The following is a 26,783-nucleotide window of genomic DNA, read 5'->3' as shown; positions in this document are numbered from 1 at the left end:
CGATGTGCGTGGTGCTTTGGTTAATGCTTTGACCATGACACACGCGCGCGCACCCTTGCATTTGCGGACAGACGCATGAACGAACGAACAAACGAACGCACACACACATGCACGCACACGCCCGCACTACTCACGAATATTATGACGCATGCAAGGAGTAAAGGGAACAGCATCTATCGAACCCAGGTTGTCGCTATTTACAACTTCTTGACAAGGTTTCGTTGCGTGTGAGAACAGGAGCACGACCGTTCAACAAGGTTGTCGAAGCATTGACTTCTTGCAGGAAAACGGTTTTATATTCACGAAACATGTGGGGGGTTGGGAGGGTTGGGTATAGCAGTTTATCAGCTCTTGTATTTTTCTGATCATATATTATCCTTGATGCTCTCATTTCTATGCATTGACTTTCTTTTACCTTTCACCCGCCACAGCATCCAGCAAAAAGCTTGTATTTGACGTGCTCGAAGTGACAAACTGTGGACTTACTTTTTGACAGCGATCCCATCAGCATCTCCCTCCTTGATGATGCTTTCGTTTAGGGCGAGGAAATTGCTAATCACATGAATCATAGCTTGGGCAATCTGAAAGTAAAAATCAAGGCGTTGGGAGAATGGCCAGTTTATTTTCACAGCATGCAAAATTTTATTTCCAGCATCTGCTTTCTCAGCCCGCTCTGCAAGAATGTAAATAATTAAAGTAGCGTCTATAATTCTTGCGTATGTCTGCATCTGCTTTCGTGAAGCAGATGCAGACACCAGATGCAGACATACGCTAGAAATATTTACACTGACATTATTTTACATCTCAATTTTTCGAAAAGGTTGATTTCTAGAAAACGTTTTCACTCTATTTCTTTTTCGAAAGCCATTGCGACGACACATTTCAAACACTATGGTACATACGCGTGGCAAGAGTGCACAGAGTTATCATTATTTTCTTCCTGTAATTCTTGAAATTATGCCTCAGGGACTTTGAACGTCAGTTAGCATGGATAAAGAACACAGGTTCGACAAGTCGGCCTACTTCACACAAACTTCAAACACCCCATCATTGGGTTCGTCAGCGTTTAATCAAACCTACATCACCTTGATATCTTTGACAGCGTAGTCGACGACAGGCTCAATCTTTTCCGCGAAGCCTTTTAGCTGATCCGGTCGGATGCTTCTTGGGTCGTGTGTCAGGAACTCCAGCTCAGAGGTGATATTCTCAGCCGCCTGGAAGCTCTGCGCATGATACAAACGAAAAATAAGCCGTGGAAATCAAAAACAACTGTGCGGCTTAACATTCTCCAAGCTCTATCTTTCGGTGCAGCGCAGCTTAAAGCAACGTAAATTGCGAATACATTTAAATTACACAATATGAACTGAGTTGTAAGCAGCATATTAGCTTTGCGTTATATCTTGGACTAAATTTTCTTGAACTTAGTTCAAGCTTAGGTGGAACTCAGTTTCAGCTTCAAAAGTTTAAACATTTTAGCATAAAGTAAGTTTCAGCTTTAAAAGCTGATACAAAGTCTGAGCAGCCTTTAGTACACACGATATCCGATTTAAGTTGTCTGCTCTTTTATATAGCCGTGGTAAGTGTTTGCAGAAAATGCATTGAAAAAACAACTGTTTCTCTCTAGTTTCTGGGCTACTCAGTTGGTGATAAGCCTATAAAACTACTCACTAATGATAACTCGCTGTGTAAACGAGCACAAAGACAGCTACATTGCTTTTAGATATGTTTTCAAGCCTGCGCCTAAATTAGGACATTGATCCTGTTTCAGACGTTAAATATTTTATACATAAATCATAAAGTTTTACGTTAAAACTAAAGCCGCCGGGAAATGGGAATGCGCTGAGCATCGTGGGGTTAAAGAGCCATTGATTTTACCAGTGAAGGGTTTTTTCATGTGTCTATCTTGCTGGCTTACACAATGGTGATTTAATATTTATTGCAAAAATAAGGGGTTCATTTTATTCATAGTGCGCGCGTCATTCTCTCGCAAACGCAAACGCGTGCTCGCACACACACACACGCACACACACACACACACACACACGCACACACACACACACACACACCTAATAAAGAGGCATAGAGAGGACAAGGTGTAGCTTCGGGAAAGGGGTATTTCCATTTGCCGGATCGTCCTGCCGGCGTATACAAAATTTAAAACTCGCCTTGGTTATTAGGATATGTGTCCCAACTATCGTCTCACAAGTCACGACTGCATTCCCAAGAGAATATGGGAGAAGCAACATTAATGCAAAAACACTGGTTCATTTTTATGTACGAATCCCTAATAAAGTAAAAAATGAGTCAGCTAGTCATAATAAATCTCATGAACATCCTCCACAAATACACTACCCCTCAGCTTATGACGTGGGTACATTTAAATTCCCGTAATATTCATTCATACTTCAGGAGGCTTTACATAAACTGCTTACTAGTGAATGTACAGCAGGTGGTAGCTTATATTTATTATTTTGAATACCGTTATTTCGTCAAAGCACTCTTGTTGCCATGTTATCTAATCAAAATTGGGACTCTGCTTTGAATGTGAGCGCTGTATAAAAACCCAGAAGAAACGTAAATAATGCTGGGTGTCTATGGAAGTATGAGAATACCTTTCTTTTAGAAGTAAAAGAAGTTCCAATAAAAAAACTACATACGTGGTATTTTTAAAGAAGGTTCTCGGTTCCAGTTAAAATACTCCGTTTCCCCACGGCAGAGTTTCACTGCTCTTTTCAGAAAATGCCACAGATGTCCACAGATGCCACGATCAAGCGCAGTGCAGAGACGAAGTATCCGGAGAGAGGGCTAAAGGGACACTAAAGGTAAATAATTTCTTAGTTTTGATTGATCAACTGTACTCTGTGAACTGATATGTGACATGTTTATCACAAGTTGATTATTATTGGAGAAAATCAATGCTTCACTTCTCAATTTCACAGCGAAAGCACAGCGCGTGAGCTCATTGATTATGAAATTTAATTTTCAAATTTTCCCAACATAGACACAAAATGTTACCTGACGCTTCATGTGTTAGTCTAGAGGCACCCACAGATGGATTTGTATTTATTTTTACCGATTATAAACTACCGAGGACCCAGTAGACGCCGTCATAATCTATGACGTCATGGTGTATGGTGAAGGAATCTCAAGCGGCGTCTCCACCCACGTTTTCTCGTCTCGCGTTTTCTCCCTTACCAGGCGTCATCTGCAGTAAAGATTGTGTTTTATGGTCTGTAAAACTGTCCATTAGTAATACACGAGCAAACTGTGTGTCTGTCTTTCTGTGCGCGTGTGCGCATGTGTGCGTCTTGATATGTGGGATTTAATCTCCCAAAACTACCTTATGATTATGAGAGACGCCGTAAAGGAGGACTGCGAAAATTTCGACCACCTGGGGTTGTTTATTGTGCACCCAAATCTGAGCACACGGGCCTTCAACATTTCCGCCTTCGTCGAAATGCAGCCGCTGCAGCCGGGATTCGATCCCGCGACCTGCGGGTCAGAAGCCGAGTACCTTATCCGCTAGACCACTGCGGCAGAGCACATGTACCATGTGTGCATGCCTGTGTCTGCTTTGCGAAGCAACTTCAAGCAATAGTGCGGCTCTGTGATGAAACACCTGGTCGCCACGCCGAAGGCCTGAGTTCTATTTTCACTCTTAAGATCTTAAGCTCCTCTTAGTATAACCTTGTCTTGCGTCAGGCGTAAGCGGCAGTATCTCCCGAACAGTATACTAGATGGCGCTGTCTCATCGCCGTTTCTCGTCTCGTTTTCTAGACGGCGTTGGTCCAATAAAAGTGTGTGAAATAGGACAGACAGACGCATGGACGGAAGTAAGGAAGGACGGACCCATTGACAGGCGAACGGAACAAATGAATGGGCGGCCAGATCCACGGACGGAAGGATGCATGGAGGAACGCACGGGTAGACGAATTCTTCGCCTTACTCATCACCATTCACTCCATGGATGAGGTGTGATCTTTTAATATTTATTTTATTTGCCTCTTTTTTGATTACACCCTCACAACCAATGACGCTGATGCCGGCGTTTCTGACAAACGAGATTTTCAACGCTGTCCCGTTAATAATTACTGTCGGTAGAGATGCTTTTACTTGCCTTGTATCGGCAGTGCTGGGCCGAGACCTTCATCCAGCTGGTCTGCCCGTCCGACAGGAGGCGACACTTTCGTCTCGCGTACTTGTACTCGCTGGCCGGATTGTACGCTCCGTACGGACACTCAACTTTGGCCACCGAGCCATGAGCTGTGGGTTGCCAGTGAAAGGATCCCTTGTCCGTTTGCTGCACCTCCTCGGGGCACGTGTCTGAAAAAAGAGAGAGAAAAAAAAAAGCTGAGTATCTACATGCTTCCCTGCAATCTCGTCGCTGAGTGAAAGCCATCGGACAATAATCTCGCAAATGAAAGCTTATGTAGAACGTATACACACTGGGGGAGTTGTCAGCGCCAGGTAAAAAACACTAGGGTCTTCATGATTACAAATCTATGCATTTTAGTAAAAAAGACACACGACCAAATAGTCACGTATTGATACTGTGACTCAGATATGTGTAATATTTGCTTTTTGGTCGACAATGTATGCACAAAACAAAAGTAACGTGAAAGAGTCTCGGCAGCAAACAGCGCTTTGCGATAGGTGGAGACACGCTGGAAAGTGTAAAGGATAATGCTTTTTTAAGAAAAGTGGTAAACGCAGAACCCAACCATGAGAGGTAAATAACCAGAAGAATAAAGATGCAATGGATCTCATTCAGCAAGCATTCTACAATCATGAATGGTAATCTCGCCACTAATCCTCAAGAGGAAGGTATGTAACAGCTGCATTTTGCCGGTACATGTACCTACGGAGCAGACTTCGACGTGAACGCTTAAAAAGAGGATTCTGCTTAAATTGAGGATGACGCAGTGAGTGATGGAAAGAAAAATGATAGGTGTAACCTTGAGAGACAATAAGAGAGCAGAGTGGGTCAGGGAACAAACCGGGGTTAAGGATATCATATAGTTGAAATCATGAAGAAGAAATGGACACGGGCCGGGCACGTAGGCAAGATAACTGCTGGTTATCAATGTTAATTGACTGAATTCCCAGAGTTGGTAAACGCACGATGGGTATACCGAAAGTTAGGTGGGCAGATGAGATTACGAAGTTCGTAGGTATAACGTGGCAGCAGAAAGCACAAGGCCGGTTTGATTGGCAGGTCATGGGAGAGGCTTTGGTCCTGCAGTAGGCATTGTCCGGCTCTCTCTCTCTCTCTCTCTCTCTGTGTGTGCGTGTGTGCGCGTGTGTGCGTGTGTGCGCGTGTGTGCGTGTGCGCGTGTGTGTGTGTGTCTGCGCGTGTGTGCGTGCGCGTGTGTGTGCGTGCGCGTGTGTGTGTGTGTGCGTGTATGTGCGTGCGCGTGTGTGTGCGTGTGCGTGTGCGAGAGAGAGAGAGAGAGAGAGAGAGAGAGAGAAACTTTTCAAGTATGAACGCAGCAAGCAGAACAAGAAGGCTGGGCGCTGAGGAAGTGGTTACACTTTGGCCGGGTGACTCAATTGTTTGAGTTGGCAGACAGACAAACAGACCAAAAGTACTACGTTGAAATATACCAAGTAAGACTATAGTCTTTGAAACGGCGTGAATTAGGGTGATGAAGCACTGATGTATAGTGGGAAATAAACAATGCAACGTAATACACGTTCCAGCAGGGATGAAAGACAGACACTTGTTTGATCAATGTTAGCAGAATCCAGTTGCATCGTCATCTGCACCTGCGCACAAAGTTACCACTGCACATGCATAAGAAGAAGAATAGCCAGATAAACACTTCAGCAGCTTACAATAAAGCTTTAATTCTTGTTTTGACCTAAGTCTGTTACAATCACCAAGCTTTCTTTATCCTTTTTTTTTCCGAGGAAAGTTGCGTGTGGTGTAGTTACCAAAAAACCTATTGGGATGAGTGTGATCATCTTGCGTGTAGGAAGCCCCGTGATCTGTGATTGTAGATAAATGATATTACACTTGATTAAGCTTTAAAGAGCACAGCTTTAGGCCGCTGTGGCAGCTCAGTGGTTAGAGCATCGAACGCGTTGTTCAAAAGAGCACAGCTTTAATAAGGTTTCAAAAGCAAGACGTGACATTTAGTTTCACCTCAACAGGAATTATGACGTATGTGACAAAATATCAACGAGCTGATAATGCGCATGACATTTGCGACCTGAAAGCGCCGGGTGCGCGGGGATAGGGCAAGAAAAGGAACGCGAGATAGATGACAATCATTGTTGTGGGGCGAAAAGACGCCCTTCTTGCTCGGTCTTTTCTTTGAGTGCTGGAACAATTTCGGCCACCAGATATAACGCCCACATATTTGACGCACACATACAAATGTTGACTTGCGTTGCCGCTGGTTAGATTGTCGACGGTCGACGCTCTGTTATCCTAGAGCAGTGTTTAGCGTGCATTGCTTGCTGCAATTTCCAGTTTTTTTTCCCAGCCACAAGTTTTTCGAAAAGTTGTACCCCTTACACACCAACTGCTGCAATGCGAACAATGCGAACCTTTGGCAAGAAAGTACTGCTGCTTTGAAATGCTTTCAGCGCGACTCGGTGTGTTGTAGTACGCGTTCTCCTCTCTTTTTTTACCATATTGAAGATAAAATAGATAGAATAATGAACGAGAAAGGAAAAGGCCTGAACGAAAAAGGCAGGGGGGGGGTAACCTACCTAAGATAGGTTGGCAGGGGGGGTTAACCTACCTAGGATAGGTTGGCTACCCTACATGTGGGGTGGGGGACAAAGGGAGCTAAGTAGAAGGAGAAACGACAAAAAGGAGAAAAAATAAAATGAATGGTTAATGATAACACACACAGCACTGACAAACTCGCGCTGACAAACACAGCACAAACTCGCGCAGGTACTCGTCGTGGCATAACTTACCCCTCAGCTCGCATAGCGGGCCGCCGTAGCCAGGAGGACAGTGGCAGGTGAAGCTGTTGATTCCATCCTCGCATTCGCCGTGATTCTTGCAAGGACTTGAGAGGCATTCGTTAATGTTCTCCTCGCACAGCTCACCTGAAAATAGGCAGAGGATTGATATGCTTTAAAATCGGCACAATTCTTTACGAAAGTATCTGCTTAAGGTTCAGGGATGACAGACGCCTCCCTACCTTACAACCTCCTCCTCTTTTATACACCCTTCCACCAGATGATTACGTATGCGGTCATTTCAAATAGTGCGCTAACGTGCTCACGGACAACTTTTCTTGGCAATCGAGCGTATGCTACACAGCCGAATCCCGTGCATCCTACCACCAGTGGATGTAGTTCCACAATTGCGCTCGTATTGTCGACGTCAAATATAAAAATTATAGCCCCCTCAAAAGAAGGTCCCGGAACCGCATCTGTAGTGTATATTCATGCTGACTGAAAGATACCGCACTCGAATCTTCTTGATTCAATACAAAAGTTTATGTTATTCTACCTTTATTTTCTACGCGGAGCTACACGAGACGAGAGTTGGCACGAACAACGAAAAACCGGTTTACTTATTTAACTGTACACATAGTCACCATGCGTTCTGGCCCCGCCGCGGTGGTCTAGTGGCTAAGGTACTCGGCTGCTGACCCGCAGGTCGTGGGTTCGATTCCCGGCTGCGGCGGCTGAATTTCAGATGGAGGCGGAAATGTTGTAGGCCCGTGTACTCAGATTTGGGTGCACGTTAAAGAACCCCAGGTGGTCAAAATTTCTGGAGCCCTCCACTACGGCGTCTCTCATAATCAAATGGTGGTTTTGGGACGTTAAACCCCACAAATCAATCAATCAACCATGCGTTCTGGACGCCTGAGAATGTCCCGCTTTCTTACGTGCACCTCAAATGCTAAGCGGCGTGTGCGTTGTCTGCGTTTAGATACGTCTGCGTTTAGACAGTTATAGTTTACCGTTAGCGTGAAAGCGGCGCTTAAGGGAATGGAGTTACCGTGCAGCAAACGTTCGTTGCGGACAGCGTCTTATACTTTTGCGGAATAGTGTTTACGTGGTTTGCGTGTCCCAGCTGAGATGGTGGTGACACCTATCAGAAGGTTGAGAAGTAAGAACAGTGAAAAGGTAACGAAAACGAGAATATCTGCCTGTGTCACCAGGCGAAGCATTGTAACAAGTTTATTTTTGTAATATTAAAAGTAAATAATTATGAATCACGCATCAAACGCGAAAACATTTATGTTGCCGATCTGTTTACACTGATCTTGTGGTTAGGCCTAAACACGTTCGAAATGGAAAGCCATCTCAAAAGCTACACCAACTTAACCAAAATACTCGGTCGTCAAAACTGACTGAAGGCAAGCGCAGCCACTTAGAGCAGTGATTTTCTGCGAACCAAGCGAATATTTCAACAACTACACAAAATCACTTCGAAGTGGGCATCCGAGAGCGCCGCCGTGATTTACGTACACCTGAGCTAACACGGTAACGTTACTTCTGAAAAATAGCGCGCGTACGGTAAGTGGTACGGTTAAGGTACGTATCTGCGCATGCGATGATGATGATGATGTTTGATGTTTTATGGCGCAAGGGCCATTTCACGGCCAAAGAGCGCCAGTTCATCTTACTAAAAACATGGACAATGATTGTGATAAGCGGCTGTATAAGGGCCATAAAATTCCTCGCGGTAAGGCGGGTAAAAACATACAAGTAATAAAATCATGACCATGTCGCGAAAGGTGTGTGCGGTGTGAATAGATGACAAAAGTTGGTGATAATAAAAGACGATGGTGGATATGTATGGCATTAGCACAAGTGCCTCACTCGTTCATACCCTTGCGTCCAAGGGCCGTGAGGCAAGTGCTTTCTTGTGTAACCACCGCAGCAAAAACCTCTCTGGAGAGGTCATGCTACGGGATGCCCGGGTATATGATGTGAAAACTATGAATTTCTTTAAAAAACGCTAACAATGATTTGTGACTAAAAAGCGGTTCCCTACCGACGAACATTGCAGGGTGCAAAGGTATATAATGTCGGTAGGGTAATGGAAAGTGTTGTTTTCTTACAGTGTCCAATTGTTTGCACTCAATTAAAATGTGAAGGACTGTCAATACTTCACCACATCTGTCACACAATGGTGGATCGCCACCGGACAAAAGGTGTGTGTGTGTCGTGTATGTGTGTCCTATCCTGAGTCTCGTTAGTATTACCTCTGTATGACGCGATTTAGATACAGGCAGCCAATGACCAAGGTGTGGCTTAATAACGTGTAGTTTGTTTTGTGTGTGTGTATCCCACTTGCTCTGCCAGTATACTCTGAGGTTTCGTTTGAGAGACGGCTTAAGATCAACGGCCGGGATTGATATGGGTGTAGGGGCAGTGCTTTTGTGGACGGATGCAGCGAGCTGATCCGCCCTCACGTTGCCTTGAATCTCACGGTGCCCTGGCACCCAGCACACTACAACATGTTGTTTGAGTGTGTATAGTGTGCATAAAATGGAGTAAAGTGAGACAAGGACTGGGTTTTTGTGTTTTTTAAGAGTGTGCAGAGCCGTTACTACACTGAGGGAGTCTGTATAAATTACTGCTTTTTGTATTTGTAATTGCTTGATGTGTTTAGCCGCCACAAGTATCGCGTAGGCTTCCGCTGTGAAGATACTTGTGCCTGGATGTAGAGGGCCAGCATCCGAAAAGGATGGGCCGACAGCAGCGTAGGACACAGAGGAGTTAGACTTGGAGGCATCTGTAAAGAACTCAGGACGTGTGTATTTGTGTTGAAGTTCCAGGAAGTATGTTCGGATATGGGCAATAGGCGCATGTTTTGTAACTTCAAGAAAGGACACATCACAGTCTATAGTCTGCCACTGCCACGGTGGCAGATATGCTACAGGAGCCATTAAACTATGTTCAAGTGAGACTCCAGTTTCCTCAGCTAGACTTTTCAGGCGAACTGAGAAGGGCTGCCTCATCGAAGGCCTGTTTTGAAACAGAATGGAGCTCGACAAATCAATAATAGTGGAGTATGAGGGGTGCTTCTTATCTGCTTTCACCTTAAGGAAATAAACAAAGGACATGTAAGTTCTCTGCAGATGAAGCGACCACTCATTCGACTCAACGTAAAGGCTTTCTACGGGGCTGGTGCGAAAAGCACCCGTAGAAAGGCGGATGCCCAAATGGTGCACGGGGTCCAGCATCTTCAAGGCACTTTGAGTAGCAGACTGATAGACAACGGCCCCATAATCTAAGCGGGTGCGAAAGAGGCTTCTATAGAGGTTCATGAGGCATTGCCTATCACTACCCCAAGTAGTACGTGACAACACTTTTAAAACATTCATGGCTTTTAAACATATTGTTTTTAGATACTTGATGTACGGCACGAAGGACAACTTGTTGTCCAAGATTAGGCCTAAGAATTTATGCTCGGCTTTGACGGACAGACGCTGCCCGTTCAGTCGAATGTCAGGTTCCGAGTGCATGCCTCTCTTTCGAGAGAACAAAACACACGTGCTTTTTTGTGGGTTCAGTCGGAATCCGTTTTCCTCTGCCCATTTGGAGAGCTTGTTTAAACCTAACTGAACCTGCCGCTCACACAATGCCAGATTGCAAGACCTAAAGCCAAGCTGGACGTCATCGACATATGTGCAATAAAACATATTGCGAGGGATGGTCAAGCGCAAGGAATTCATTTTTATGAGAAAAAGTATGCAGCTAAGTACACCACCTTGTGGCACGCCTGTTTCCTGAACAAATGTTTGGGAAAGAACCGTGCCCACTCGGACACGGAATGTCCGGTTTGACAGGTAACTTTTGATTATGTGAAACATTCTTCCGCGCACGCCAAGGTGGGAAAGGTCTCTTAGAATTCCGTAACGCCATGTTGTATCATAAGCCTTTTCGATATCGAGGAACACAGAGAGAAAATATTGTTTATAGACGAAGGCGTCTCTGATCTGTGCCTCGATACGAACAAGGTGGTCTGTGGTGGATCTACCTTCTCGAAACCCGCACTGAAATGGGTCGAGCAAATTATTTGTTTCAAGGAAATGTACAAGTCGGCAGTTTATCATTTTTTCGAAGACTTTGCACAAGCAGCTTGTAAGTGCTATAGGCCTATAACTCGAGGATAAAGAAGGGTCTTTGCCCTCTTTCAAAATGGGAATAATAATAGCCTCTTTCCAGGAGGTAGGGATAGCGCCAGAAAACCAGATAGCATTGTACAAACAAAGTAAGGTTTTTCGTGTTTCGATTGGTAGGTTTTTTAACATTTCATACACCACACGGTCAGAACCTGGGGCAGAAGTACTGCAGGAGTTTAGAGACATTTGCAGCTCAGCTAGACTGAAAGCTTGGTTATATGCCTCGGATCTAGTGGATTTATGTTCTAGTTTCTGCTTTTATATTCTTGTTCTATATTTTTGGAAAGTGTCAGTATAGTGGGATGAGCTGGACACCTGTTCGAAGTGTGCACCGAGGAAGTTTGCCTGATCTTCCAAGGTATCACCCCGAGTGTCCACGAGTGGAAGTGTGTGTACTTGTTTTCCTGCTATCCTACCGACCATGTTCCAGACTTTAGCCTCCTGTGTGTATGAATTGATCCCCGACAAAAACTTCTGCCAGCTTTCTCTTCTGGCCTGCCGACGCGTTCTCCTGCCTTGAGACTTTATTTTCTTGAAGGTGTCAAGATTTTCGGCTGTCGGTGAGTTCCGAAGCAGCCTCCAAGCTCTGTTTTGCTGTTTGCGCGCGTTTCGGCATTCAGAGTTCCACCATGGCACACGCCGTTTTCCTGGGTGCCCATTTGTTTGTGGGATGCATTTTGTTGCAGCATCAATCAAAAAAGCTGTGAAGTAGTCGACAGCAACATCAATGCTTAAAGTACATATGTCACTTCAATCTATACGAGCGATGGTATGAAACCGTTCCCAGTCGGCTCTGTTTATGAGCCATTTGGGAACACGGGGTGTACACTCAGTTGCTGTAGTTGTGCTCAAAACTACGGGAAAGTGGTCACTTCCGTACAGATTACTGACGACTTTCCACTGGAGTAGAGGCACAAGAGATGGAGACACTATGCTTAGATCTATGGAGGAGTAGGTGTTATGTGCGAGATTATAATAGGTTGGTTCTTTTCTATTTAGGAGACATGCGTTCGACGAGAGAAGGAATTGTTCAATCAGTCGACCTCGCGCGTCGCAACGAGAGTCTCCCCATAGCCTGCTATGCGCATTGAAGTCTCCAAGGAGAACATAAGGCTCCGGAAGTTCATCAATTAATGAGTGTAAATCACGTTTTTGCAGCTGATAGCTAGGAGGGATGTAAATAGTGCAGATTGTGATTAGTTTATCAAACAGAACCGCTCGAACAGCCACTGCCTCAAGGGATGTTTGGAGTTGTAAGTGTGTGCATGCAATTCCTTGATTCACTATGATGGCAACACCTCCGGATGATGTCATGGCATCATCACGGTCCTTTCGAAAAATAACGTATTTGCGAAGAAAATTTGTGTGTTTTGAATTAAGGTGTGTTTCTTGTACACACAGCACTTTTGGTGAGTGTTCGTGTAGGAGTTCTTGGATGTCGTCAAGGTTTCTGAGAAGGCCCCTGACGTTCCATTGTATAATTTGAGTGTTCATGGTGAATGTAAAATAATGCTGTGTGTACGAAAAGCGAGTGGCTGTTTAGACGGGGAGTTTGAGTTCACTTAACAGGGCCGTCACCAGGCCCTGTTATTTGCTTTTTTGCTTTCTTGGCGCGCTCCAAGGAGCCACGCCGCTCTTTCGGCACCAAGGGTGCCGACGTATCCATTGCCTCCTCGGAGGCACTGGATGCCCGCACGTGCGGGCTGTTAGTTTGGATTTTGGGCCTCGCCTGGTGAGGGGAGGCCTTGAGACCCGAAGACTCTGGAGTCTCCGGTCTCTGTTTGGGAGTAGGCGGTGTAGCCTGGGCTACAGCCGCCTTGGGGGCAGGTGCCACAGCCGACGGCTCGCTCTGCGCAGGCCGAAGGGGTGGCAAGGGCTGGTGCGGCGTTGCCCCCTGACGCGCCGCATCAGCATATGTTGCGCCGTAAAATGGCGACACTCTTCGTCTTGCTTCTTTGAATGTGATGTTTTCTTTGACTTTAGGAGTGATTATTTCTTTTTCTTTTTTCCAGTTAGGACATGAACGCGAATACGCGGCGTGTTCCCCGTCACAATTCACGCAGTGAGGCGTAGTAACACAGTTATCAGATGGGTGGCCGTGGCTACCACATCTTGCACAAGTTTCCTGACCCCGGCAGTTCTGCGAGCCATGACCAAATCGTTGACATTTATAACATCGTCTTGGATTGGGAATGTAGGGACGGACAGAGAGTTTGATGTATCCTGTGTCTATAGATGAAGGCAGTGTGCTAGATGCGAAGGTGAGTATTAAATGTTTGGTAGGTATTTCTTTGTTGTCTCGTCTGATGACGATTCGTTTCACATCTGTGACATTTTGCTCTTTCCACCCTTCAAGCAGTTCCTGTTCAGACATTTCAAGAAGGTCTGCTTCTGAAACAACTCCGCGTGAGGTGTTCATTGATCTATGAGGTGAAATAGATACTGGAATATTACCAAATGCTACGAGACTGCCAAGTTTTTCATAGTGGTGTTTTTCAGGCAGCTCAAGGAGAAGGTCTCCGCTAGCCATCTTTGTAACCTTGTATCCTGGGCCAAAGACCTCTGTCAGGGATTTAGCAACAAGAAATGGAGATATTGCTCTGGCTTGTTTTGTTGGGTTTTCGCTGTGCACAACATGGAATTTGGGAAAGCATTGTCTGGGTTGGCTGAAAATTGATATGTCATCGGTGCGTCCCCTCTTAGGCGGGAGACGATCTAGGAGACGGGGAAATGCAGGTGTTCCCATAGTAGTGTACTTTTTGTTCGGCAGCAATGGCGACCACCCACCATGGAGTCCAACCAGGGGACGCTGAAGCACTTAATAGCATAAGGCTGCAGACGCCAGCCGTACATTGCCACTATAACCAAATATAACTACTCAAGGTTGAGTAATTACACAAGGTTAACCCTTGCCGCCATGAAAAATCGGAAGTAAATGGAAGAGAGAAGAAGACAGGACAGATTTAAAGACGAGAAAAGACTAAGATGTAGGAAGAGAGAGATAGGAAAAGGCGACTACCGATTTCCCCTGGGTGGGTCAGCCCAGGGGTGCCGTCTACGTGAAGCCGGGGCCAAAGAGGTGTGTTGCCTCTGCCGGGGGGCCTTCAAGGTCCAATCACCCAGCTTTGGCTCAACCCCCAGGATCCCCTTTTCCCCGGACACGGCAAAGCCACGCACGTATCTGCGCATGCGAACTTTGATCCTGCTACCACGGTACGCCCGCTATCCTGGTACGTCTTTTATACTAGAACTGTAATGACGCGCCCTCTTCTTTTCCCAAAGTGTTACGAAACGCGCGCCAAACCGGGCTACTTCGCGAAGGGCTACATGGGCAGAAGCTCCGCTCCGACAGCTTTCCGAACAATGGCAACAAAAGTTGATTGATTCATTGATTTGTGGGGTTTAACGTCCCAAAACCACCTTATGATTATGAGAGACGCCGTAGTGGAGGGCTCCGGAAATTTCGACCACCTGGGGTTCTTAACGTGCACCCAAATCTGAGCACACGGGCCTACAACATTTCCGCCTCCATCGGAAATGCACCCGCCGCAGCCGGGATTTGAACCCGCGACCTGCGGGTCAGCAGCCGAGTACCTTAGCCACTAGACCACCACGGCGGGGCAATGGCAACAAAAGTTGTCCCCCAGACTTTTCATTCCATCGTCCCTCTCTTTCCACTACGGTGACGATAGAAGCCAAAAAAAAAAAAAATAGTGGGTGCGCGCTCTGCAGCAGCGGCTTCACATCATTATCGCGCCTATTCGCACTTATTTTTGCGTTGGTGTTCCTTCAATAACCACCGTTCTTCATTCGAGTGAACGAAGCGCTTCCGTACTAATTTTTTAAAACTCCCTGGTCCGTACAAGTCCGTACCGCATTCGAATCCACAAGGCTACTGCTGAGAAGAGTGTCATCGCTACGTCACGAGAAAAATGTGCTCAGTGATCGTCGGGAAGTGTTAATGCCTGCGATCGCAACACTTGTGGTACATGTGTTTCTTATTCTCTTTATTCGGTTTTCACCTATATAGACTGCGAGTAATGCTAAGCGCAAACTACGCCGGCAGTGTTCGAGAAGCTTCAGTACTGTCGCAGATTATTCTGTTAAGATTGCGCACATGACGCGAATACTAAAGCTTTTTCGAGAGTCCGCGCGACTACAAAGTAATAAGGCTGAAAAGCTCGACGCATGATGTATAGAAAAAAACGGCGCATCGCAGCGTTCAGTTGGGCCTCGAACAGTTCCACTCATCACTCAAAGAGGGCGAAAAAAATTTACCCCAGCGCAGCTAAAGAAAAACTACAGTGGATCTATTTAAATCTGCCCTCGGGGACGCAAAAAAAAATCTGCTAAAGGCACCGTAGTAAGCGCAAAACTTAAAAGTGAACCACCATTTTCACACAAAAAAAAAAACTGCTCTTTTCTACACTGCTCCTTTTCTAACTGCTCCTTTGGACCCCGGCACACACCGATGTCCCGCTTCCGGGCAACGAGGCGGCCCACGCCGCGGCTCGAGGTCTCACTCGCCGAGCCGCGGCACATTCCGTGGCCGCCGCCTCCGCTCCCGAGAACGGGGCTTCTGATCTGCCGGATCGAGACACTTCGACAGACACGCAGCGACATCACAGACCACAATGGTCGTGGGGTGATCGTCTCATCACGTTCCGAGATATTACGCAACACTACAGACTGGAAAGGCGAAAGTTCCCGCCACCGCATGACAAATTAAACAGACACGATGCCGTAAGCTATCGCTTACTACAAACCCACTCTTACCCCAGCCCGGTCGTCTTACGCCACTGCTACCCGCACTTACACATTACCGATCTATGTAAAGCATGCGGGCGCAGAGCAACGCTGCGCCACATGCTCTGGGAATGCGCCGGTGACAATGGTCGAGAAACGGCCGCCGTTCGCGATGCGCCTATGGCGGCTGCCAATACCAGGCAACAGGAAGCCTCGAGCTCACTCGTTCCCGCCGCCGTCCCGTCTGCGGGAGCCGCGGGGGACCTTCTCCGTCGGCGACGCCGCCGCTGGGAGGCGGCGCTCAGAAGCTCGGAGCTCAACGACCAGCTCTGGGCTGTCCGGCAGGCCGAAGATGCCGCCCGAGTTCAGGGACTCAGCGCCGCCATCTGAGGCCACCAAGACCAAGCTGCCGGCCAAGTTTTAATAAAGTTTCCTCTCTCTCTCTCTCTCTTTTCTACACAATTGAAGGGCAACATTTTGATTCATGGTTGTGCGTAGTACTTGTGAGCACTAAATTCGTTCAGCAATTGTGGTATATACGTTCACACATTCGACATCATCGACCTTCCATCTGACTTCTACTCTGAACTTTCGTATCAATGACGGTGACAAAGCAGGACCCCTGCTCTGCCGTTGTTCGGCCGGAGCAGCTGACGCGCATATGCACAGTTAAATTTCATCCGGTGTTCGTCGTGGTCCTCGGCGTTTCGTTCTCTTTCTGGCAATTTTCATTCGCTGATTCAAATCCCTGCAGTTGCAGGTATAGTCGCTCTACTGCTATATGGTGTCGAAGGAACTGCCATACCGACGGAGGCATCAATTTTTGGAAGTTCCACGGCGATGACAGGTATATTCACTTTGCTAATGCGCGAATATTTGTTATTTTCGTCGGTGATTTCACTCTGTAGCCTTGTTATGTATTTATTAGTGTTCGCTTCGAAATAAAATTTTCAGTTGCTAGTAAGCGCTCCTCTGTGTCCTTTCTGAGTGTGTGTAATTTTTAGCGCTTGTTTCATCATGAGCCTTGTTACTGCTGTCAATGGTGTGTGTATGTGTACTACGTAAATTTGCACCGATCATACACATGTGCTAATGCTTCCGCTTTTTCTCGACTTTCGCTCCAACGTAACTCTCTTCCAAGAAACCGCACCTATTTGTGTCCCTAAGCTTGTCCCCGGTATGTCGTAATGCAATAAAAAGAATGCAATAAAAGGTAGGGGTGTTAACCCATGCTCAGCGAAAACAAGAGCTGAATGTCGAAACTCCCTCTGAGTACTTCATGCCGATTTTTACATCTCTTTGGTAATGATAGTTCTAACAAGCAACAGACGCTTTTCTGTTCGTTTTACCTCTAATTACGAAGGTGTGCCGTTGGCAAACACTGAATAATGGTTCCAACACAATAGACTGATTTTTTTTCGCATTGAAACATGACTGCTGGTTTACTGTCAATATATATTATTGTTCCCCGCACTAACTCTTAATTTTTTTTTTTACTGAGGCCAGCTGCCAATGAATGCCTTTCGGTTTTATGTAACCCTCGTACGCACAGGTGCTGGGTTTCGAAAGGCGTTTTTGCGTGCTGCTGGGTGCATCGACACTCTTAAAACAATCTGGCGAACAATAACGAGCCAAATAAACAGTTTTATCTTGGACATACACTCTGCTCTCTTCGTCCACCTGACGTGACACTGGTTAAAGAGCAACGCCGACTAAATTTCAAGGCCGAAAGGCTGCCGCAGTGACGTCAGAGGTTGGGGGCCCAGTTGCCCAACTGAGTATGCTCAGTAAGACTTTTTTTTTTTCACATCTTTTATTCGGCCCAATCTAGCCGCAGCAGCTGCGAGAGCGGGAGCGTTGGTTCTCCTAAAACGTGAACGAAACACAGGCTTTCCGCCGCGTTCGCGGCGTAACTGGGCCCCCACCCTCTGACGTCACTGCGGCAGCCTTTCGGCCTTGAAATTTAGTCGGCGTTGTAAAGAGGCATCATCGGTGGCGAGGGGAGCCTGTGGTCAGAGTGTCACAATTTCTTCTACGCGAGTTTTGTATACGGAAGATAACCTTCAGAACCCCGCCAAATATAGTTATTTTCCCAAGAGAAAAACAAACGCTGTAATGTTGGGGTGCGCTCGAGAATACAGAGACTGACGTCACATCCTAGGCAGTACATTTTAGGGGAGCTCACACTTGTTCAGCGTAGCCCAACGATGAACATAGCTGCCATTAAGCCGTCGGCAAAACGCTCGAAAGTTTTGATTTAAAAAACAGATCATGAACAGCAGTGCTTACTCACCCGCATATCCCGGGATGCACTGGCAGCTGAACTTCACGTCCGACTCGTTCAGGCAACGGGCACCGTGCAAGCAAGGAGAGGAGAAGCAAGGGTCGTACTGGTGGCAGGTCTTGCCGTAGTAGCCATCCACGCAGTGGCAGGTGAACATGTGCGACGCGTTGGACTGGCACACACCGCCATGGAGGCAAGCGGAAGGCTTCAGCAGGCACGGGTTGAAGTCGGAGCAGTTGCGGCCGGAGAAACCCGTGAAGCAGTCGCAGCGGTACTCGCCGTGGCTGATGTTGACGCAGGTGCCGAACGTCTTGCACGGGTTTTCGGAGCACGGGTCGAAGTGCTCGCAGGCATCCCCGTAGAAGCCCGGGTCGCACAGGCAACGGTAACCTGGCAGTGCGTCTGTTGCCTCGCAAGCACCGTGCTTGCAGACGTTCATGACGCAGTCTGCAGTGTAAATGCGTACAGTCAGCCACAAAAGTTTACTCACCGCGTCAGCGCGTGGTCAAAATCTTCTTCGTTACACTTCCGCTACGCCAGCGGTGGTCGACAGCAGGGAGTTTTAGAATACTGTTTGCAAGCACTGCGGGCGCTGCGGGCGAAGCGGGCGCCATAAGAGTTTTAGGATAGCGTTTGTCCAGCTGCGAACCGCAATGAACGATCGCAGCGACACCGTATCCTCGAAACCAGCGCTTGCGGGCCACATGCGGGCAGCCATCACCGCACGCAATTTGGGATTTTCTGCGTGCGGTCCGCGAACGCTGACTCGCGTTACGACACATGCGCAGTGGCAGCGACCGCACCGCGAGGGCTCGCGGTGCGCTATTCTAAAACTCCCTAGCATTGCAGCGCCCGAAAAGTATCCCTCCCTTAACCTATCGCTTGTCTCCCTTCTGGCTCAGTACAAATACCTTTCGTCTTTCAATTTTTGAAGCGACGCACTTTTCGGAATCTGCATCTAGGTGCTTCTGACTCAAGAGCTGTCTGCGAGTAGAACTGTAATCAGTCGCAATCTTTATCACAAAGTGACCCCTAGGCGAAGGAACATCGTCTGAGGCACGCGGTGATAACTTTGATCCTGCTATGAAAGCTGAAATCTGACGGTGATACAGCAGATAAGCGCTTCGCGTGAAAAGTGCGAAAAAAGCGTTTCGCGGCGTTTAATATTGAACGGCGAGTGAATAACAAGACCTGTTTCCGGCCCAGCACCGTGGTCGACGGTAGATGGCGCGCACAAGCTGTGATGCACGGGCTCGCGTGGCTTAAACTTTTGTGGTCGTCAATACATAGTGAAATAAAGAAAAACATATCTAGGTTATACACGCTATGTTGCGTAGCCTTCTATGGGTTTTTTACGGGTAGGTTTTGATTCCGCCATGTTATAGTCTCTTAACATTGCCGTTTATTAATAATCTTGTACAACTTAACAGAAAATAGCACTCCGGTAGATGCATACGCATTGAAACGGTTGAGTTAATACATTCGGCATTTTATGACGCTATTATTTCATGAAGCGATATATAAACAGAAGAAAACATTCGTTAAACACCCCAAGATGGCGAACACTTGTGAATTGAATTGTCTATGTGTGACAGGAACACCGAGGGCACATAGGAGAATTTACGTTTACTCTCTGAATGTCATCTCCGGAAATGATAACATGATATTGGCTTGCGTATCTACGTTTCTCATGATGGCTATCGTGCTTACAGTGTGCATGCACACTACCTTTTTTTTATGAGAAAGGACATGCGAGCGCATGGCTTACGCGCTGGCATGGCCGCCTATACTGTACCATCAACCGACAGATAAAGATGACGCGTCCGCTTTTTGCGTCATCTATCAGCATATAAAACAGTGAAACATGGCAGTTGGACAAGCGCTGCTCGATAGTGCTCTCTCTCAGATCTATAGCAACAGGTGGTGGCGCCAAAAGCGAACGCGCCTGATTTACGTGTCGGCTGATGATGCAGTAGCCATGCTCTCACGTCTTTCTTTTCATAGGAATGGACAGGTCACAGTGGCAATCTTTTTGAGGGTAAACACGGGAACGCGTGGCCTTGCGAGCTCACAGCGCGGTTTAGCGGCGGCAACGAGAAGCATTGCTCATACCAACGCCTCCTCCAGAAAGATGCCTGAGGAATGGCTCGCGCTCCCAGCGGAGTTGGCCTGCCTTCAGTTTTAAACAAGCTCCGCGCGGTGACGCTCGCGACTGACACTATGCAGTCTTGTGCATGAAATCAGAAGTTCAAGCAAGATTAGAAATTAAGCAACGTGGAATAGGTAGGCTTGCTTTAGGAGCTCACGGGAATACACCAAATCAGGGAGTACAAGGTGATATGGGATGGACATCATTTGAGGGCAGGGAAGCTAGCAGCAAGATAAAATTTGAGAAGCGATTGAGAGAAATGGGGGAAGAGCGTTGGACTAGGAAGGTTTTCAGCTACTTGTACATGAAGAATGTCGATACAAAATGGAGGAAGCGAACCAGGAAGTTGATTTGTAAATACTTAGAAAACAGCAGGTGGCCAAACCAAAAAGAACTATCGGTTAAGAAGAAAGTGAAGGAAACGGAGACTGACATGTGGAAAATGGGCATGATTGAGAAGTCCGCACTAGAGATCTATCGAACTTTTAAGCAGGAAATTGCCAAGGAAAGGATCTATGATAATACTCGGGGTAGTTCTCTACTGTTTGAGGCCAGGACGGGAGTACTGCGAACCAAGACATATCGGGCCAAATACGAAGGGGTAGACACAGTATGCAGTGCGTGTGGAAAGGAAGAAGAAACTGCCGAACACTTGATAATGTTCTGTAAAGGGCTTCACCCTATAGTTCAGGATGATGGCGCAGAGTTTTTCAAAGGACTGGGGTTTAGAGACCGGGAGGGCAAAATAAACTTTAAGCGGGTAGACTTAACTAGAAGGAGGTTATCTGATTGGTGGCTAAAGTCAAGGCACGAGTGAAAATTAAACTCTTCACTGCAAAGTACGAATCCTCAAACTCACTTTTTAAGGAAAAAAATAAATATAGTTTTTGGTTCATTAGTTATTACGGTTTGGCGGCGCTAGCCACCGCCCGATCTAAAGGGTACAGCCATATCCATCCATCCATTATCACGGCGACGGGCGGTACCAGCTTAGTGTTTTTCATCTGCGGCCCATAGGCGCGCGTCAGTCGGAAATATTTCCAGACCTGCAACTGTGCACCACTGTTTCGGAGGCTATGCAAAGTGTTGCGTTGTTGCACCGTCCGCCACAGGTGACGCTAGCGACCGAGAACATTTTCATAATGAAGGAGAGAAAGGGTGTGGCAGCTGTTTTTTTTTTCTCACGCGGCAGGCATCTTCCTAGAGGAGGCGTCGCTCATGCGCAGTTCGTCTCGTGTGCGCAAACTTTCCCGACGCGCGCATCGCGTCACGCAAGCAAGCACGTGTCGTCCGCTGCGCGCGTACCACAATAAGGTAGGCGTGGTAGGCGCACAGTTCAGAGTTGGTGACATTGTTGCAACCTGTATGATGCAGCTTTTCGCCTGACAGACCTCCAACAGTTTTGTTGGAAATAAAAAAAAAAACAGACCGATGGCTGTACTAGCATGGGTCTGGCTCAGCGGCTCAATTTTTCGTTGACAAGAAACCGACTGACTTGGAACATATGTAGTTACTGCGATCCGGTAGGAGCATTCCACGCCAATAATAATCGTAATTCGCTAGTTTTGCTTACCTGTGAAAAGAGATCCTCGCATCCAAAATTAGGCATGACAAATGTCCGGAGCAATCCACAATGGCGTCTGTTATAATCATGTCGTGGTTTAGGGACATTAAACCCCCCTTATTTGTTACTATTGCTTATGAAGATTATCATCGTACTTTATAGAGAGATTGTAGGCTTCTTGCGTGATTCAGAAGCAGCACCTAATTTTCCCCATGTCCTTCATGTTGCAGTGCATTTTGTGTGCCTACATGAACTTCTTGGTAGACTGCATTATTAGTCTCAACTTACGCAAAAGAGACTTGATATATTCACAACATAGCCTGAGCTGATTTTGATACCGATTCTGGTATGTAAAGTTTTTTCTCTAAACCATTATTATTCTGTAAGCAGGGCCCGCATGCGTTTGACACTTGTGAGCGTGTTTAAAAAGCGGCTTCCGTCTTTAAGGACCGTATAGAAACGTACATTGTTGCACATTACCGCATCTGTCAGAGAAGCAAGTGAATTTCAGCATGACCCGCGTTCCCGAAAAAAATTGGTGGAAGATCGCACAATATTCGCTCAAGGGATATTCACAGCGCTTCCATCAGTGCTCCTGTGAACAGACCGCTAAAGACTGTCAGCAGCATCATTCAGGTATTCGGCAAGGATGGCCGATTCTGTCATGTCCCACACAGGCGTCCACGAAGGGCAACGACGGAGGATGAAGACGCGCTTTTGGTAGTTGCGGTCGTCGAGAACCCTTTCCAGTCCGTGAGGCAAGTGCGAGAACAGCTAGATGTGGACGCTTTCCTTGCTACGGTCCGCCGACGCCTCCGAAGTGCTGAACTGAACTGCGAAATTGAGTAGCTGCACGAAAGGCAGCCTTCACTGCTTCAAAAAAGAAGACCTGTCTCCAGTTTGCCGAAGCACACACCTCATGTATGGCAGATTACTGGAGCCAAGTGATCTTCTCGGATGAGTCGACTTTTACAACTTGTCAAGACCAACGAATGCGAGTTTGGGGAACCAGAGACACGCGGTAAAAAAACTTTTCTTAATGAACGCTAGATTTTGTGAAGAGTGGTCAAAAATATGATTTTCATGCAGTTACGAGCAAGCCAATGTGCATGGAGTCGCCGCGAGTGGCCAAACCTGCGTCAACGTGAGGGGTGCGGTATCCAGGCATAGTCTCCGGCCTCTGCATCGAATAGAAGGTGCGCTTACATCGAAGCGACACTGGACAGAAATATTGGACAATGTGTTGCTGCAAGCCTTATGCCCACAGCGTCTTCCCCGATTGCAACTTCATGTTTCAACATGACCTGCACCAGTTCACATGGCAAAAGTTGTCAAGGAACATGTAGAAAATCGCAGAATCGGTGTGCTTTCCTGGCCGACCAAAGGCTCTGACATGAACATCTGCGAAAACATCTGGAGCTGAATCAAATCAGCCATGGCTCGAAAACTTGTGCGCCCGACGACTCGGTACGTGCTGTGGGCAGCCGTTCGACAACAATGAGAACACATTCGAGTGCATTACGATTTTCTGACAGCACTGTACGCGTCATTGCCCTCTATGGGATGGCAGCAGTCATTTCCTCAAAGGGTTGTCTGATAAAGCACTAACATCATGAAAGAGAAATAAATTCTGGCTACAAAGGCTACTTCTAAACGGATGAATGTTTTGTTGAACATGCACTAAATAAAAGTTTGGATGCTTGTGTTTCTTTGCCTGTTCGTTATACGACAAAAACAGAGCAGAAGAAATAATAAACTGAGCGAAAGGTTGTAATAATGCCAACAGCGTTAACCACAATAAGCGCATTACCCTGAAATAAATGCATCAAAATTGCGGTTCTTTCCGAAATTCGGTTTTCATTGAGAAGAAAAAAAAAACGCTAGCAGACGACACACGCCCGCTGCAATGACGTCATGCGCGCAAAAAGTGCCTAACTTTTTTCAAGCATGCGCGTAGATATTGCGGCTGCCGCCTGATGGCGCTGGTAATTAAGAAAACCACGCGCTCTCCTGTTCACCCTCAAAAATATTGTGACGATACAAAGGTTACGTACATTCATAAACACAAGCATAAAGAAAAGTAAAAACACGCGAAGAACAACGATGAAAGGAAGTCCTGCATCTGTAAGAGCCACATATATTGTGAAAATCGCTTACGAGGAGCATATGCCTTATAATGTATTCGCATTTTCGATGCGCAACTGGCCCCCGATGGCGGTACAACTGAGCACAATAATAGTTACAGAGTTACCTCTATAGACAGTACACAAGGCCTTTATAGCTCCTAGAGCAACCTGCACCCACTCACTACCTCTGGCATAGCTGCAGGGAAGCAACGGGGAGGGAGTGAAGGTTCCGCAGTTTGGAGTGTTTTCAGTCTGACGTGTTTCATACATAAGCATCCATAAACTATGACTTAAACCCTTCCTCTCCCAACCAAAAACATTTCTGGTTGGCTCCCGTGGACACTGGGTGTTCTATGTATGCATAAGGTTTAAAGGAACTGAAGAAACTAATGGTACAATAAAGTTTAATAATGAAAGTAGCACCTTAGATTACGTTACCTGGCACACTTTAGTGTCAAGGTATTCGCATCATTTAATGGTCATGAATGGTTATGTCACTTACAGTCGATGCGGGTGACGAATCTGTCGACAGGGCTGCCGATGCCCTCCTCTCGACCGTTCCATGCATACACGCGGTACTCGTAGTCGGTCCAGGGCTGTAGTCCAAGCACGGGGACGCACTTGTCGACGGCGCCCGTGGTGACGTTGACGTACGAAGTGACATTCTCCGGCGTCGCTCTGTATTTGACCACGTAGCCGGACACGTTGCCATACAGAGGTCGCTGCCAGCAAATGCGCACGCTCGTCTCGTTCAACACTACTGCCCGAGTGTTTTGGGGATCTGTGAGATGAGAGGCCACGAAGAAGGAAGCAAATAAGAGATAACTCATCAGATTACGCATGCCCAGTTCTTATGACGTTATTCCCAGAAGCTTTGTGAACAGTCACATCACTTGTGGAAGTGTACGGCCAATGATGACACAGTGCGGAAAGACCATTAGAAGTGCAGCCACGGTAAAGACAAAACGTAAGCTGAACTTTCAAGAAAAAATATTTGATAAGGCAACCTAAGTGAATGAACACAAACAAGTGCGCATGGAAGGTACTTACGCAGCGGTCTTCTTGTTTCGACGCTAATGCCTAGTCCGGTCACTCAAATGTTCGTTGACAATAGACCAATTTACTCACAAGTTTGGAAAAGAGACCACGAAACAGCAAGCAAAGAGAGATAAGGGGCAAACATAATATGACACATGTATATAGGTCTTATGACGCTATTCCCTGCAGTTTTCTGAACACTCACCCTTGCGGAAGCGTCGGAGCAATATTGATACGGCGTGAAAAGATCAAAAGTGGTGCTGTAGCACTTAAGAAACAGCGTACTATGACCTTGTGAAAAAGAAAAAAAGGAGATAAGGCAAACTACGGGGTTTAACGTCCCAAAACAACCACATGATTACGAGAGACGTCGTAGTGGAGGTCTCCGGATATTCTGACCACCTGGGGTTCTTTAACGTGCACCCAAAATTGAGCACACGGGTCTACAACAATTCCGCCTCCATCGAAAATGGAATCGCCGTAGCCGGAATTAGATCCCGCGACCTGCGGGTCAGCAGCCGAGTACCTTAGCCACTAGACCACCGCGGCGGGGAAAACTACGTGGGCAAACGCAAACAGCAAGGTACACATGGAAGGTACTTGTGTGTGGTCACCCTCTTGCTCTGCGCATGGGTCCGATTCAGTGGATCAATTCTTCGTTGACAAGAAACCGACTGACTCAGAACATATAGTCACTGCGATCCGGTAAGTGCATTTCATACCGATATCAATAGTAATTGGCTAATTTTGCTTACCCGTGAAAAGAGATCCTCGCAGCCAAGATTAGGCATGAATAACTTCCGGAGCACTACACTATGGTGTCTCTCATAATCATATCGTGGTGTGGGGACGTTAAACTTAACTATTGGTTATTATTCACAGTGAATATTATGATCGTACTTTAAGGGATTGAATGCTTCTCGCGTGATTCAGGTGCAGCACCTAATTTACCTCATGTCCTCTATGTGGCAGTGAATTTCATGTGTCTATATTACCTTTTCGGTAGATTGCATTATTAGTCTCAACTACACAAAACTACTACTTGCTATATTCACATCACAGCCTGAAGTTATTCATTGTTATGCGGACATTGAATATATTACCCAATAGCACAATCATGACTGTACGACTCTGTATTTTCTCCTGGTACTTTTTTCTACCTCTGCAAATGTTTTACCCACTGAAATTAGTGAAAAGTTTGTTTTCCGTGCCTATGCTTCAGCTTTCTGGATGTGTCAAGGTGCGTTACTATCACTCTCATTACATCGCTCACGGAAAGAAAGCCACTTACTTGAGAATGATTTTCGAGGGTGCACAATTGCACCTCCCGTGAAGAATAAAGAGCTTATGCAGCCTGTATTCCCTGATCTTCGCTGACGTGGATACAGAAAATGCAAATATATAACCTGAATACGTTTCGATCGTCTGTTGCATTGTCTTCGCCTGCTCCATGATTATGTTGTCTGTTTTCGCTGCTGCCTATTCCCTCTGCGTCATTCCATCCTTGTTTACTCCCGGGAAGCGAAGTAACCTTCCTTCGAAACTTGTTTCCGCGTTGCTTTCTCCGTCGCTTTCAAAAAACCTCCACGAGCGATTTTATTAAAACTTCTCGCTTTTGTCTCTCGTTCTTGTTTCCTGTCGCATCGCTGAAAGCCGTTCGAGATCGGTTTCTCGTTTCCCATGCATTCAGCGATGTTTGTCTGCCCTTCTTGGCGCGTATTTCTTTAAGCTCTTGCTATTCCTACAGGTTGCCTGTATTATGCCTTCC

General features: G+C 46.6%; 1 protein-coding gene across 2 annotated transcripts in view; it reads right to left on the bottom strand.

Annotated features, from left to right (window-relative positions):
• The window catches only part of LOC119163684 (uncharacterized), a 356,800-nt gene that overhangs the window by 17,748 nt on the left and 312,269 nt on the right, over positions 1–26,783 (bottom strand). For both annotated transcript variants that reach the window (XM_075873440.1, XM_037415742.2), the window contains 6 exons: positions 24,480–24,758; positions 18,148–18,585; positions 6,931–7,065; positions 4,118–4,323; positions 1,086–1,223; positions 487–581 (listed from right to left, as the gene is read on the bottom strand). In XM_075873440.1, coding sequence (XP_075729555.1) covers positions 487–581; positions 1,086–1,223; positions 4,118–4,323; positions 6,931–7,065; positions 18,148–18,585; positions 24,480–24,758 — 1,291 coding nt within the window. The remainder of the gene's footprint in view (positions 1–486; positions 582–1,085; positions 1,224–4,117; positions 4,324–6,930; positions 7,066–18,147; positions 18,586–24,479; positions 24,759–26,783) is intronic.

The sequence above is a fragment of the Rhipicephalus microplus genome, chromosome 9 (genome assembly GCF_043290135.1).
Source record: "Rhipicephalus microplus isolate Deutch F79 chromosome 9, USDA_Rmic, whole genome shotgun sequence".
NCBI classification, from domain to species: domain Eukaryota; kingdom Metazoa; phylum Arthropoda; class Arachnida; order Ixodida; family Ixodidae; genus Rhipicephalus; species Rhipicephalus microplus.
Note: the sequence above shows the minus strand (reverse complement) of the source record. Positions and strands in the feature narration are given on the sequence as shown.